The sequence below is a fragment of the Zalophus californianus genome, chromosome 3 (assembly GCF_009762305.2).
Source record: "Zalophus californianus isolate mZalCal1 chromosome 3, mZalCal1.pri.v2, whole genome shotgun sequence".
NCBI lineage: Eukaryota > Metazoa > Chordata > Mammalia > Carnivora > Otariidae > Zalophus > Zalophus californianus.
The window spans coordinates 123,795,448-123,811,219 of record NC_045597.1 but is presented as its reverse complement, the minus strand read 5'-3'; the positions used below and the strand labels follow the sequence as shown (position 1 = coordinate 123,811,219).

Here is a 15,772-nt window from a genome sequence, read left to right as displayed (position 1 = left end):
ACCTTCAGCTCAGGTCATGATCCCAGGGTCCCGGGATTAAGCCCCGCATCGGGCTCCCTGTTGGGTGGGAAGCCTGCTTCTCCCTCTCCACTCCCCCTGCTTGTGTTCCCTCTCTCACTGTGTCTCTGTCAAATAAATAAAATCTTTAAAAAACAAACAAACAAAAACAAAACCTCTGGGGTGAGTTGGAGGCACGGACAAAGTGTATATGGGTGAACCAGGATCACAGGTGCGGAAATAAAGGGCACTCAGAAAGGTCCGCAGGTTCAGAGTAGAGCAAAGGCATTCACACGGGCTTGATGCGTAAACACAGGGCAACAGAGAGCGTGTGTCCGGGTCACGAGTTGGGCGTGGCAGTGAGGCACAGGCAGCCGCCTACTCCGTGGAGGAAGCTATTGTATAACAAGTCTCCAGGAGAAAACAAAGAATGTTTTCCTATTCACGGCAGCAGGAGGAACTGTCCTTGCTGAAAGAGCCCTAATTGTGGCCCTGACAACTTGGGTGAAAGCAGGGCCTAAAACTAGCCAGCGCTACAGGCAGGCTTGGGCTGGGACTATGCATTTCCTGGGTTGTTCTCCCCTCTCCGCCCCCCCCCCCCCCAAAAGCCTCACGGATGCATGTGGGCACATGAAGCCCATGGCCTCCCTGTGTGCATGCAACCAGAACACAAAGCGCCATCATTTACAGCTCATGTGTCAACTACATACAGACAGAACAATGCAGACTGGCATCAGAGAACAGGCGGGGGACAGAGCAGGGGACCTGGGCTTAGGCCAAAGCTCTACCAGTAACTTCCACACTGGGGCAAGTTCCATCCCCTTCCCTATCTGCAAAGAGGCCTGGCACGGATGGCCTGACCTGGTCTGGAGGCCTTGCCAACTCAAAAATGTCTATGATCCTGGGACACCTGGCTGGCTCAGCTGGTGGAGTGTGTGACTCTTGATCTCGGGGTTGTGAGTTCAAGCCCCACGGTGGGTGTAGAGATTACTTAAAAATAAAATCTTTAAAAAAATATATAGAAAATGTCTATGATCTTCCTCACATAACAGAGCGTGGTTGTAGCTAAAACTGGAAGCCAGCTGAGTGTTTTTCTGACCGTGAGCTTGATCTGACTCAGCTGTGATCATTCCCCTGACACAGTATCATGGAAGGAAAAAATGAGAATTGTCTGAGAAGTGCAGACAGAAGGGAAGTTCAAAAAGAGGAAGGTGATAGGAGGACTTCTCTCAGCCCCTTCTTACTAATTCGGACAAAGCACCACACCAGTACTATCCATCTGAGACTGTTCCCAGAAGACGGTTAACTTCAAAAAGAAGCCTCTCAAAGAACTTGGGAGGGAATGTGAAATCAATACAGCTTTTCTGGAAAGTGACTGGGCAGTATGCATCAAGATCTTTAAAAATGCAGTCCATTTAGTTCAATAATTCCATTTCTGGGAACTTGCCACTCTTACGATATCAGATGTGCGCAAAAATTACTGGACAAAAGCATTTACATCAGGAGCTCTGGAGACTGCTCGCACAATGTGAATGTACTTTACACGACTGGACTGTACATTTAAAAATAGTTAAGATGGTAAATTCTGTTACTTGTATTTTACCACAATTAAAAATTTTGAATTCATAGGCACTGAACAGCAAAAACAAAGCAAAATATCCTAGCGCATACTACAATTTTTAAACACCTGAAAAAGAACAAATACCCGACAATTGGAAACTAGTTAAAAATCAATCATGGAATATTGAAACAAAAGACATTAAATCTCAAGTCCTTCAAGCAAACTGGAAATTGTTCATGATATAATATTAAGTGAAAAAAGGCAGTGCACGTGTGGTCTCAGGTCTCGAAGGAGATCAAAAAAAATTTTTAAAATAAATAAATAAAAATAAGTAAATAAAAACGCTAATTTTCTACAGGAAACACTCTTGCAGGGTGAGAGAGGGAGGGCCTGGACAGACAATTAACTTACGGTCCAAGAATCAAAGGGCAGAATGACTTCACTTCACAGCCTGTCAACTTGGAGGTTTCTCCCTTGAAGAAACAGCCAGCCAGAGGGGTTTCCAAAAGGGCTACAGCAGGAACTGGAACTGGAACCGAGCGGCAGATGTGCACCTAGCCGGCACCATCCAGTCTCTCCACACAAGCGAGGATGAAAAAAGCAGTATCCACCACTTTCCAACCTCTACTGCTGTACCCCATCACAGTATTTTAAAAAGCGTGCTTCCCGTTCATGCCCTGCCTTTGGAGTGTTTCATAATGGGGTTCCAAAGTGATCTGGGAAATATAATCCAAGTATAAAGTAACTAATGATATTACTAATAAATAAACCACAGGAAATGGGCTTTGCTCTTCTCTGGAAGACAAAAGGATACATTACAAATATTAATGAATTCTTAATCCAAAAAAGCTTGCAACCACCACAGGACCATAATGGATACTGGCCCTTGTTTTCTTTACCAGCAAATGTAGTTTCCACCCCCCCCCAAAAAAAAAATTGAAACAATACTCAAAAACTGCATCTTTAGACTAACAAGTGAAAAAAATATAACTATATGGAACAAAGTAGTAGGAGAATAAATAATATTAACTAGCAATATGAGTGGAATGTAAGAAACTCAACCATGAAAAATGCAGGGTCACATTATTGCAAGGTTAATGAAACGGTCTCTGGCCCAGAGTTCCCATGATCCACCAGCTAATCACCTATTGTATGAAAATACAAACTTTCATTAAAACAGGCTACGTGGAGTGCCTATTACAGGGGTTTATAGTTTTTGACCTTTGCTAGAATGGTTTCAGTCCCTGACAGTTTCTTGATTACATCAATTAGTGAAGAGTTTCTATCCAAACGAGTAAAACAGGTTTAGATTTTTTTTTTAATGCACCTTCTTAAACAAAAGAGAGAAAAGAGTCTTATCATACAAATGAGAACAGAAGTCATCATGGTAATTCAGAGCTGGTTGATGACAAGATCTGAAGCCCAGCCCGGCTGGTGTGAGAGGAGCGCAGTGGAAGGGCTCAGTACCGATGGGCGCAGCATGCACACCATATTTACTGTATCATTAGCAACAACAGTGCGAGCTTTTTAAAGAGACAGCTATTTTTAAATCCAATGCATATTCACAACCATATGCCAACTAATTTTACAGGCAGGTAGACACTAGGTCTCTGGACACTTTTCTAACAATACTGCTTAAACAGAAACCTGTGAGTATTAGACACTCTGGAAAAACATTGTTTATTGTCTGATGTACTCTGAGTCACTGCCATTTTTAAGCAAGCATCTTTGCCCTTAGCTTCCCTTGTGAATTAAAATTGCCAAGATAATGAAGCCAAATTACCACTGTGAGACACTAATTTGCAGCACAAATTTGGGCAATGCACAAGCATGGCCCCATTAGAGAAGAATCTGCTTAGTGTATTTAATTTGGGCCCAAAGCATCTAATATGGAGAATATTCTCTTCAATCCATTAAAAGGCTGAATGTCGCACAACTATTCCCTTCTGTTCATAAGGTCTTGCAAAGCATTTAATAGAAATAAATTTTATTCCTATGGAGAAAAACAAACTATATGATATTTTCTCAAAACTAAAAATATCAAATTTAGTCAGGACACAGGAGACCAGGCCTCATCAGGGGTTTCTGGCCCATGAGAGCCTGTGGCCTCTGAGACCCTTCTGGAGAGCCATATTTCCCATGTTGGTCATGCCATTCATTGCTATCTAGCATCCCACTAACACCCCACAAAATAAATTCATTGTAGCTATGAAGTGATGGACGTGTTAACCTTACTGTAATTATTTTGCAATATATACCTGCATAGATAAAATCACTATGTTGTATACCTTAAACTTACATGGTATAGTCAAGTGTATCTCAATAGAGCTGGAAAAATCAAATTAAAAAAAATTAAAAAGAAGATTCAAGTCCCACTAAAACAAACTTCTGTTAGTAATAAAATTCCCTCTGAAATACATATTCCCTAGTCTCTTAGGTATTCTCACCAGGCCTAAGGCCCAAGCAGCATCAACTCTTTGCAGCAGCATAGACTATAGCAAGGCAAATTCTACCAAAGGTCGTATCTCTGCACTTAGCACTCACGTTACCCTCAACCAAGGTCCCTTAAGAATCCAGAGAGGGGACGCCTGGGTGGCTCAATCAGTTAAGCGTCTGCTTTTGGCTCAGGTCATGATCCCAGGGGTTAAAAGTCTGCCTTCAGCTCAGATCATGATCTCAGGGTCCTGGGATCGAGCCTGCTTCTCCATCTCCCTCCTGCTCGTGCGCTCTCTCTCTCTCTCTCTAATAAATAAAATCCAGATAAGTTCAGAATTCTAATATTGGTTTTATATAGATGATGTATACTCAAAGAAGCCATCGTGCCTATCCATGCCCATCAGACACAGGCTGCACAGAAACACACCGATTCAAGGGAAAAAGGACAAATGACAGGGCTGATAAAGGAAAAAGTAAAATGCTATGCACAATTTGTAGGAAGAAGAGCAATTCCGATGGGGTAACCATCAAGAAAGGCAGTGTGGGAACCACAATTTGAAAGAAGGGAAGAAATGTGACAAAGAGATATAGTGGTAGGGAAAGGCAAAGAGAAGGAAGGACATTCCAGGAATTTCCCCAAATACTGATAAACAGGTCAAATTCCTTGGCATAGGAAATTGCTTCATACCAAAAAGGTTTCCAAGTTCCAGCTAATGACTGGATTGTAAACAATGTTGTCCAAAATAAGAAAGCTCTAGAACAATTAAGGGTTTTGGACACTTACCAATTCATAGCACCATTTCTAACATTCAAAGCCTCAAGGTTTGCCTTCTTAATTTTGTCACCACACAAACTGCAAATATCCACTAAATGATTGAGAAATAATGCCTATCACATCTCAAGTAATACAAATATTTAGGAAACCAGAAAAACAGATACCAGTTTTATAGCTCCAGGACACCAATTCCAAACTCGTTTATGTGTAAATGAGAAGAATCCTTACGCTGGCATATGATCAGTAAGGGCCCCAAACTATCCTGCCTTCAGTAAACAAACGCTCAGCAAAGCTAAAAGATCAAAGAACTCTCATGATTGCAGGTATAAGAATTTTGGAAAGGCTTTCCTCACATCTGAATCATAACCTCTCAAAGTTAAGTAACGTTTGTGTTTTCACTGGTAACGTTAAGTGCAAAAACTTGGTAATGAGAGAAGCAAAGATACTTGAAACAAGTAATCCATAAGACCCTTGCTTCCCACCCCTTTAAAAGTCTGAATTTTCAAAAATTATATAGTTGTTCAAATGGTGGGTGATGTAATCAAAGAAAGTATATCAGTATATAACATTTGGCAGTAATAAATGGACTGTTGTCAGATTACCCTTGCCAAAATCCAGAACTTTTAAATGCACCACAGTAAGTTTAGATAACACTCCCTAATTCATGATCAAGAACACAAGACCAATGATTAACATTAATATTGATAATGAGATCTTGAATTTTTGTAAAAGTCTAGGCTGAGCAACCAAAATAGTTTGTATACAGGTTGAAGTAAAGAAATGAGTCTATTCAAATCATAATTCTTTTTTAAAGATTTTCTCCTTCCAGAAATTACTATAACAAAGAAAACAACCTCCCAGAAAATTCCTTATAAGCACCAGTTTTGCTTCATTTCAATACATGCATTATATATATAACCAAGCTAGTTTGGGTGCTGTTTTGCTGTTCAGTTACCTGGGGATTTTTTATTTGATCTTGATTGCACCGAGTGAGACTGTCGAGGCAGCAGAGGTGATGAAGGCAGAGACATGGAGACACCTTTGGCCAAGCTCACCCTGTAGGTGTCCTCTGTTATAGGAAGGCTGCTCACAGAAAAGTCCCCACCATGGCCGGGCGGCAGGACTTGGGGGGAAGTCTCTGGACCAAAGTCACCTCCTGGAGTGAAGAGAGAAAACCTTAACTTAGACCATCCATTACAGGTAGATTAACTCTTAAGAACTAGATCCTTAGAATATAATTCCCATATATCTCATGTGTATGTTGTTTTTTAACAGTTTTTTCTTTTTTCTTCTACCACTCCTAGGGACTTTTTACCATGTGAGAGAAAATTCAAGTTTCACCACTCAAATATCAATGAACTCCACACCTCATACCCTTTTCTGTACCCTATCAACTGGTCCAGTTTCACTCCTAACAATGGGTCCAGAAAGCCACCAATCTGAGATTAGATTTTTTTTTGTTTTTAAGATTTGAGAGAGAGAGAGACAGAGATAGTGAGAGAGAGCAAGAACAGGGAGGAGAGGGAGAAGCAGATTCCCCGCTGAGCAAGGAGCCCAATGAGAGGTTCGATCCCAGGACCCTAGGATCATGACCTGGGCCAAAGGCAGATGCTCAGCAGGCACCCCCGAGATTAGAGATTAGATTTTTTTTTTTTTTAAGATTTTTTGAGAGAGAACGTGAGTGGAGAGTGGAGGTGGGATCTCAAGCAGACTCCCTGCTGAGCACAGAGCCTGATGCCGGGCTTGATCCCAGGACCCTGAGATTATGACCTGAGCTGAAATCAAGAGTTAGACGCTTAACTGACTGAGCCACTCGGGCACCCCCTGAGATTAGATTAAGACCAAGTATGAATGATCCACAAGAAGCTATGATTTCAGCTCAAGTAATGGGTCTTACATAGGTATCACAGAATAGATTCCAACACCCAGATGCTTTCCAGAACTCCCTGCCTTCCCACCACTTCTCTCCAATAAGAGAACCCAAGGGAGGGTCTCCCGACTTCAACATTGCTCCCCAGCACCCTATATCTCTTCTCTCATCAGATCCATGCCACGCTCCCCACAGCACAGGGACCAACCTCCTACAACTCGACCAGCCCAACCCTTAGTCGTGGGACTGGAAACAGGACTCACTGATGAAGCTGGTTCTCCCTGGTTTTCAGCCCCTAAAGGAACTTCAGGACAAACAAGCTTACTGTTAGAAAATTAGATATTCTAGGGTAAGCAGATCCAATGACAAAATAGAGAGGACACAATTACAGTATAGAGAGGACAAAAGGAAGAGAGTATGCTGGCTAGGGTCAGCCTCTCTGGAAAAGATACAGCTGGTCCTCAAGCATTCAGATAAGCTCTCCTCTATTGCTCCTCCCCTCACCCATCACTTCCTCCCCTCCCGGGTGTACTAAGAAGCAACTGAGGATGGGTGAGGAGGGAAGGTAAATTACCCTGATTAAAATATCTACAAGCTCTAAGTTTATATACAGCAGAACTGGAAAAGATATAGCAAGTTTTCCATAAGCAAACTAGTCTCTCCGATAAATACTACCCAACTGGTCCTACCAGGCCTTCCTGACTCTGAAAAATCAAGGCCTGGATTTGAATCAGAGGCTCAATTTTTGTCAGTCTTTGTGTGCCAGACTCAAAAGAGACATTACCCAAACTATCAAGTTCAAATTGCATCGCTGTGCTTATTCTTCATGTTAGGAGGCATGGTGAAATAGGTAGTCACCCCCTGCACAGACCGGTGTGAGGGTTAAAACAGGCATAAAGGCTCGTGCCTGACTTTCAAAGGCAACTCAAAACCAGCAGAGCTGTGAATGGAAAAGCCATGGTCCCACAGTGGATGAGTTGGCAACATCAGAAAGGTCATTTGAGTCTCCCCTGGGCCAGCTGTGCTTGAAGGGGTTTTAACAGACTTGGGAAATTAAAGATTTATCACTAAAGCATCCAAGTGACTGGTATTTGAAGGAAAAAAAAACAAACAGAATTACCAGGAAACTCTCACTAGAATTTTCAAAAACAAGAAGATCCACACAAACGTTCTGTCCATGGGGGAAGGAAGCCGGAATTAGTGGAAATTCTTACATCCTAAATCTACGTGAACAGCAACAGTCACCCACTCTGGTCCTCCTATAACCCTTGCTCGCCCTGCTTCCTGATGTGCACTGTAAGAAACCACCACCAATTACCAGGACCTGGGAGCTACTCTTACACCACTGGAGATAAGCCAGAAATCTTTCTGAAAGACCTCCTTGAGGTCTTGAGCCAGGACATGAGGTTTCTCAGCTCTCTGTCCATGGAAGGGACCTTAAGGCAGAGCTGGTGATATATACTGTAAAGCCAACTCCCACTGGGGCCGAGTAACCCCCGCACTGAGATTTGAGAAAGTAGAGGGAAGGAGAGCTGTTTTCTGTGGTCCAGTCTCTGGTGCACATGACCAGTCCCCACCAGCACACTGGTCTCATCAGGGGGAATGCAAGTAGGTGCTATGCCTACAAGCATGGTGCCTGGTCACCTGATTTCCTGGATATTTGGCAAGGAACACCAGGAGATGGAGAACTTGGAAAGTATGGAGGCCACAGCCGCAAGAGGTACACACATAGGATGTGTGGGGGACCTCGAATGGGTTGTCCATGTGGTTTGCCCTGTGGCTGCCCTCATACCATCTAAATCACAGACGTGCTAGTTCAACAGCTAGATTGGCCTGATAGGAGCAGGTGCTGTGACAAGGTACAGTCTTCCCTATTCACACACAAGTATTCCTAACCTGTACAAAAACCAAAACGCCGGGGACACCTGGGTGGCTCAGTCAGTTAAGCATCTGCCTTCAGCTCCGGTCATGATCCCGGGGTCCTGGGATCGAGTTCCAAATTGGGCTCCCTGCTCGGCGGGGAGCCTGCTTCTTCCTCTCCCTCTGCTGCTCCCCCTGCTTGTGCTCTCTAATAAATCTTAAAAAATAAAAAAAAAAAAGCAAACCCCAAACCAGACTTCAAGCCCCTCAATTTGGACGGGGACACACTAATTTAGAGAGAAATGTACCTATTATGACAATGCCAGAAATAAACAGTAAAGCGCATTACTGGAAAAGGGTTTGTTTTCTTAAATACTTAGTATTCTCCAATGTGATACAAGCAAAAACCTGGGGAGTGAAGGGTAAAAGAAAATTAAAGAGTTATCTAATTACAAATTCTGCCCATAAACTTTGTTTATATCAAGCAAAGCAAATATTTTCATTAACTGCAAGTACAGTGAGGATGAGTTTCCAAAGCAGGCCGTAACCATGAGGACCTTCAGCCTTTGGAAAAGCTGTACTCTGACACTGTGATTTTATGTGGTCTGCAATTAAATGAGACAGAGATGGGGTCCAGGAAGGAAGGGTTTCTATTTCAAGTTTACTCTGACATCTCACCATATCAATCCCAAACATATTGTCCTGTTGGTTTCTGAGACACAGTTAAAGACCCCGAACTTCCAGCTCCCTTTTATTAGAAAGGCAAAAAGCAGGGAGAGAAGTTTTACCTATGAACAGGCAGCATGAAACAAGTGGGGTGATCCGGCAGCTTGGAAGCTGGAGGCAGCGTTCTGGAGGCTGGTGCTTTAACTCCATGTGAGCAAAGGGGTTCAGGTCAACGTAAATCCAAGAGCATCACTAGGACGCAGACGACGCCAGTGGCAGAACGTGAAAAATCTCTTAGGGGCATCCACGAGAATTACCCAACATTGGTTCTGGGCAACATGACACCAGAAATTCTCTGGCCAATTTAACATTCCTCAGCAGATGTTTAAGGAGGTTTCAAGAAGAATTAAAACCATTTCACTGAAATAACCAGCACTGTGGGCACATTTCCTGCAGCTCTGGTGTTCTTTGAACTGTGACCTATTTTATTCCCACCTCCATAAAAGGAGGAGAAGCACTTGGATCACCCCTCCTGTTACCGCAGCAGAAATGCCAGCCCAGGTAGGACGAGGCATCCTCTCCGGAATGCGAAAACCATTTATCAACCACCCATGATCTGCTAGGCCTCCTCCCGTTTTGACTGGCAGGTGTTTTGCATGGAACATTGATGTACCACAGACACACACATCCCCTGCAACGTGTTTTTAATCTCAGAGAACGTCTAGTCCAATTGGACCGCTTCACAGACAGGAAGCTGGGACGTGGAGGTGAACTATGGGGAGCAGGGTCCATGCACCCAGAACGACCTCCTCTCCCAATTCCCGCAACTGGCCAGCTCACTGCTCCACACATCTAAGGACTTTATTTTGAAGAAAAAAAAAAATGGAGGTTCCCCCCAAACAGACATGTTTTTAAATTAAGAAATCTATAAAGGGTCAGCATGTTTTTGCTTTTAAGGTTTAGGCTTTGCAGGTTACATACAGGCTCCATCATACACACCCACATATACTTTTCTAATTTTAAAATCACCACTTCTTTGAGTTCCAAAAATAAAAAACCGTAAAGGGCATAGGGGCATTAGGTTCTTCCCACCTGTAATATAACTAAATACATACATATACACATACATACAACACAAAAGAACTATAAATCAAGTCATAGTTTACAAAGATGATGGAATTGTCAAAGGGTTAAAGCCATCCAATAAGGCATTTTAAATTGGCAGAAATGGCTTTTGATAATAGTTCTTTATTTTAAAATTTCACTGTTACAGACTGTGAAAAGGGATTTTAAGTTCATAATGGAAGAAAATGCAAATCTGGGAGATGATGAATGTTTAAAGGTGTCTATGCAGAATGGCAATGTCCAACATTACAGATTAAAGTAAATGGAGTGCAGGATTAGAGAAGGCTTAGGAGAAAAAAAAAAAAAAAACGAGGGCAAAGAAGCCAGGGAGATGAAAGCAAAATCGCATTTCAGAAAGAACAGACCTAAGAAAGGCAAGGGAGAGCTTAGACATTCAGGTAAATAGGTCTGCAGATGCAGGAAATAAGATTTCCATTTATTGTGCCATTGAAGTGACTAGGTGGAGAGGGGAGGGGGACAGAAGCTCAGAATAGAAAGATGTTCTGTTTATCCAGTTCCAGAAAATGGGACTTGTGCAATACATTTAACTGGGGCATTAAATGTGTTAGGGCATCTTTTGTGCAGTCCCTGCCTGGGAGCACATTAATGTTTCTTAAACATATTTTCCATCATAAGGTTTTATAACCACATAACTCATATATATTTACAGAAACCTAGAAAATTGGAAAAGATTTCCTCCCACACAATCCAAGTATCATTTTGGGAGCCTCTGGAAGGCTCTCTCTGCAAATGAAAGCATTTTACACTGTTTTATGTCTTACAGGATCTCCCCCAAGTAACCAGCCAGAGCTACTGATTGTTAATATACATTTTCAAAGAGAGTTAAGATAAATGTATCCAAGAAAGCAATTTTCCAGAACATTATTCAGAATCATGACTAAGACTCAATACTGCCAAGAGGCAACAAAGCAGCTAACTCCCACCCCCCCCCCACCCAAACCCCAGTATAGAAAAGCCTGGTCAACAGGACAAGTTTACCCTTTTGTCTTCAAAAATCCACCAAGTGGATTCTAAAAGGAAATCAGTAAATACTATCCTCACAGTTTTATTCTCAATACTCAGTGGTTATAGAACCAAATGTACTTTACCCTAACACAGGTGATGGGGAAAGAGACTGGCATTTCCTCTATTTTTGTCAAAATTCTCCTTTAAGGCAGGTCACCAGGAAAGAGTTTCTAAGCTTAAAAAATACGAGACCTCAGGGCGCCCGGGTGGCTCAGTCGTTAAGCGTCTGCCTTCAGCTCAGGTCATGATCTCGGGGTCCTGGGATCAAGTCCCTGCATCCTGTGCTCCCTGCTCAGCGGGGAGTCTGCTTCTCCTTCTCCCTTCCCCCCCCCATCCCTGCCCCTGCTCATGCGCTCACGCTCTCTCAAATAAAATCTTAAAAAAAAAAATACAAGCCCTCAGAAAAATTCCCAACCCCTCAAGCCCTAGGGGGGTTGTGTTTCAACACAATAAATGCTTTCCTTGGAGTACTGTGTGTTAGGACAGGGTTCAAAGCACTTTATACCCATTATCTCCTATCCTCACAACGACCTCATGAACTGGATGTTGTTTTCATACTCCTCTGACGAGACCACCACACAGCACCAGGTATCTTGCCCGCAGATGCTGGCCAACGGCATGAGCTGGGTCTGAACCCAGGCAGTCCAATCCAGGATCCATCCTGCTCCCCTGAAAAAAGGCTACTGAGCTAAGCCTTTCAACATGACGTCATTTTGAATACTTAATAGGGAATGCCAAAAATAGAATATGTAGGTCTATACGCAGTACCAGGCCACCATGAAAAGAAACCTGTTCCCTCATCTATTTTCACTTTTCGTGCCGGCTGGTTAATTAGCTCCACAGCACTCCGGATCATTCCATTTGGGAGGCACTCAGGCCTGGATCGTTAATTTTCTTTTAGTCACACCTTATGCTGTCACCATACAAGCAAAGTGGATCCGAGATAGATCTTAAACAGTTTCTTCTCAGCTTCCTTTGCACTGTAAATTCATTTAACTCTTGCAGCCTTCGAACCTGCTCTCTCCGCCCTGGGTGGAGGCACTGAGAGCTGTTCCCGCCTCATCAAACTGAGAATCTTGGCCACTCTGCCCAGCACAGATGAAGAAGGAAGTGGCGGGCCGCTTGTGGTCCAAAGCAAGCTGGTAGGGTTCATCTTCAATCTGCACGGAATCCGTTACTCCCCATTTCCTTGTCAGGGATAGTCGGTACTCAGGTCCCCGAGTCCCATGGAACACCCCCCACTCAGATTCTGCAGACCTGCCAGGTCTACCGCTCCCGTACACAACTGAAGTCGCAGTTCCCAATCCTGGCACACAGGGAAACCTGAGCCTGTCCCAGGGAGGCTGTCAGAGCTGCTCTGGGGTGTGGCTCAGGCCCTGGCAACTCTCTCCGCCAAGTGTTTCTCAGGTGCAGCCAGGATTGAGAACCACCAAGGCAGGAAGGCAGTCAAATGTTTATGCTCCTCTTCCAGAGATGAAAAGGGAAAGAAACTGGAGGGAATAATCATACAGATGATTAAAACACAAGGTACATTCCTTGAGTGTGTGTGTGTTTATTGTACTTATCTGTATATGCATGGGTATATACAATGTATACCTATGTATATAAATATATGTAAACATACACAGCTATACACGTGCGGAGGGTCTCTAGAAGGACACACAGGAACCAGCAGCAGTGGCTGCCTCTGGAAAAGTGAACGGACCAAGTAGGAGCATGGATGGAAGGTATACACTTTTATATAGTTTACATTTTATGTGCATATGTTTCCTGTAAATATTTTAAATTTGCATTCCCTAGGACTGAGCCATGTATAGATACAAAGGTCTTAAGTCTAAATGGGCCACCCACCATGGCCTGACTTGGCAAATGGGTGAAATGAAGATCTATTCCACAAAGACCATTCAAAGTGCAGGTGTGTGGGGCTGACTGCTAGGAGGTGAGCTTATCTTCCATTGGCTGAAGTGGATGCAGTCAGGGAACGCAGTTCTAAAGGAGGTGGATTCTCAGTCTCACGGGGCACACTTGCTCCCATCATCGATGGGCTCTGTGTAGACACATGCTCCATTTCTTCTCTACCCATCCTGCACTCTGACTCTCTTCCAGGCCCAGGGCATCTCCACTGCTGGTGGGGTAGTGTGGGCATGCCTGTGGTTGCAGCGCACACAGGATAATCCAGAGGCTTGCCAGAGAGAGGGCAGGAAGAAAGATAGGCCAGAGGGGTAGCGAGGATGGGGGGAAAGCAGAGGCTGAAAGGGCCAGGAATGAGGCAGGACAGGACCAAGGAATACAGGGGTGCGAGGAAGAGGGGGAGCAGCCAGGAGTGCAGAGAGTGGGGTGGTGGTAGGCTAAAGGTGATAAAAGCATGAATTCTGGTTTCCTGTAAAACTCCTAGCAAAACGTCTCCCAAGACCCCCATAAGATACTTGTAACTACAAAGTAAAAGACAAACTCATAAATGCAAAAAGCATATGGAAAGGTAAGGGAGTGCCAGAAAAGGAAAGAATTCCCAATAATGTTAAGGATAACAACAGGGGGCCCAAGTACACTTAGCCCACGGGGTCAGGGAACGATCCAGGTACCCTGGCGTCCACTCCTGTCTTTGCCCCACACCTACCAGCAGAAGGCAACAGATCCATGTAGGTCAAACAGGCTGACCAGATCGTGCCTCTTCGATGAAAAGCCTCCCCCACAAACATCCCCCAAAAATGGGAGAATGAAGAAGCATCTAGCTTATGAGAGAGAAGGAAAGGGAGTATCTTCTTGAAGACTCAAAAGAAAAAAGGGGGGGAAAAAAAAAAGTCAGTGAAGTGCAGGACACCCTTGGAATCCAGGATAACATGGCCTCTAGATCCTTCATGCACTGTGTTTCTTTCTTCTCTATACACCAGACTCAAATTAAAAATAAGGGAAGAAAAGCAAGGAATTTAAAAAGCAGTTGCCAGATTATGATCCACATTCCAGGCATAAAGAGAATTCACACTATAGAAAATCTATTCTGTGATAAAGAACAAGCTTGAAGACGTCTCCCCAGATGCAGAAGAGCAGGGTAAACATTTTAATGATGTAAGATTACAAATAGGAAAAACAAAAGGTGTTTCTGAGAAAAAATGAGGACATGATCTTAAAACTAAAAACAAATCTTTTTTGAATTAAAGTATGCAGATAGAAAGGACCCACCATACCCTAGGCTGTGTCCCTGAAGGGAACATACCTTGACTCCTCCTGGCAAAACTAAGTTGATAATTTTTTCTTAACCCATAAACATCCAGGTAAGTATATAGTGTAAAAAAAAAAAAAAAAAAAAAAGTTGAATGGGCTGCAAAACCACAGAGACATTCAAAGGAACAAGAACCCAACTGCCCTCAGACTGTTTATCTTAGGTCCCCAGGCTGCTTAACAGTGTACCACACACTGGGTGGCTAAACAACAGAAATTTATTCTGTCCCATATCTGGAGGCTTTAAGTCCACAATTAAGGTGTCCAGCAGGGCCAGGCTCTCTCTGAAGTCTCCAGGAGAGAATCTAATCCATGCCTTTCTTGGTTTCTGGTGTTGCCTGTTATCTCTGGCTTGTAGACACATCACTCTAACCTCTGCCTCTGTCATCACATGGCATCGTCCCCTATGTCTGCGCTTTTCTTCTAAGAACAGTCCTAATAAATTAGGGCTTCTGCTAATCCAATATGACCTCGTTTTACCTCAATTACATCTACGAAGACCCTACTTCCTAATAAGGTCACCTTCACAGGTATTGAGGGTTAGAACTTCAACATCTTTTGGTGGGGGCGGGGGGGGAGACACACACAATTTGACCAACAACATTTCTCTCTAGTACTAAAAACCAGAAGTCAAAAGCAACATCTACAAAACTTGAGGAAGGGAACAGCAAGACCAAACCTTATAAAACCACACCAAGTTTTCTACAATATCAACCAAAAAACATTCTCGGATATTCAAAAGCTCAGAAAATAGCCAGCCCATTTATCCTTCTTGGGGGGGGGGGGGGTTGTTACTTAAGAACCAAAATTAACTATTCAACAGTGAAGACATCATTAAGGGGAAAAAAAGGGCTATAAACTATAGCCCCAGCCCAGCCTTCAAACACATCATTCAACTGTCCCTCTTCTGCTTCCACTCCCTTCTCATTCAGGAAATGTGGGTTTTGAACCATATCCTTCACTCCATAGCGCAGAAACAATCTCTTACCTTATCTGGCAACCTCTTAAAACAATAGTGCCCTGTGCCATAATTTGCAAACAATGGCTAACATTTTTTGCATGGTTGTGAAGCTGAACAGAAAAAGCTCTCCCACACCACCCGCCCCCATCCCCTAAAGCAGCAGAAGGGCACAGAACACCACAACAACCATCTTCATTGCCAAAGAACTGAAATTACGAGAAAGGAAAATTTGAGCTTACCAGATGATTAACATTTTTAAAGAGGTATGGAAGAAAT

General features: G+C 43.4%; 1 protein-coding gene across 10 annotated transcripts in view; it reads right to left on the bottom strand.

Annotated features, from left to right (window-relative positions):
• The window catches only part of TANC1 (tetratricopeptide repeat, ankyrin repeat and coiled-coil containing 1), a 229,698-nt gene that overhangs the window by 117,728 nt on the left and 96,198 nt on the right, over nucleotides 1-15,772 (bottom strand). For 9 of the 10 annotated variants that reach the window (XM_027591492.2, XM_027591493.2, XM_027591495.2 and 6 more), the window contains one exon: nucleotides 5,725-5,925. The exons of the other annotated variant lie outside the window; for it this stretch is intronic. In XM_027591492.2, coding sequence (XP_027447293.1) covers nucleotides 5,725-5,925 — 201 coding nt within the window. The remainder of the gene's footprint in view (nucleotides 1-5,724; nucleotides 5,926-15,772) is intronic. 10 annotated transcript variants of the gene reach the window in all.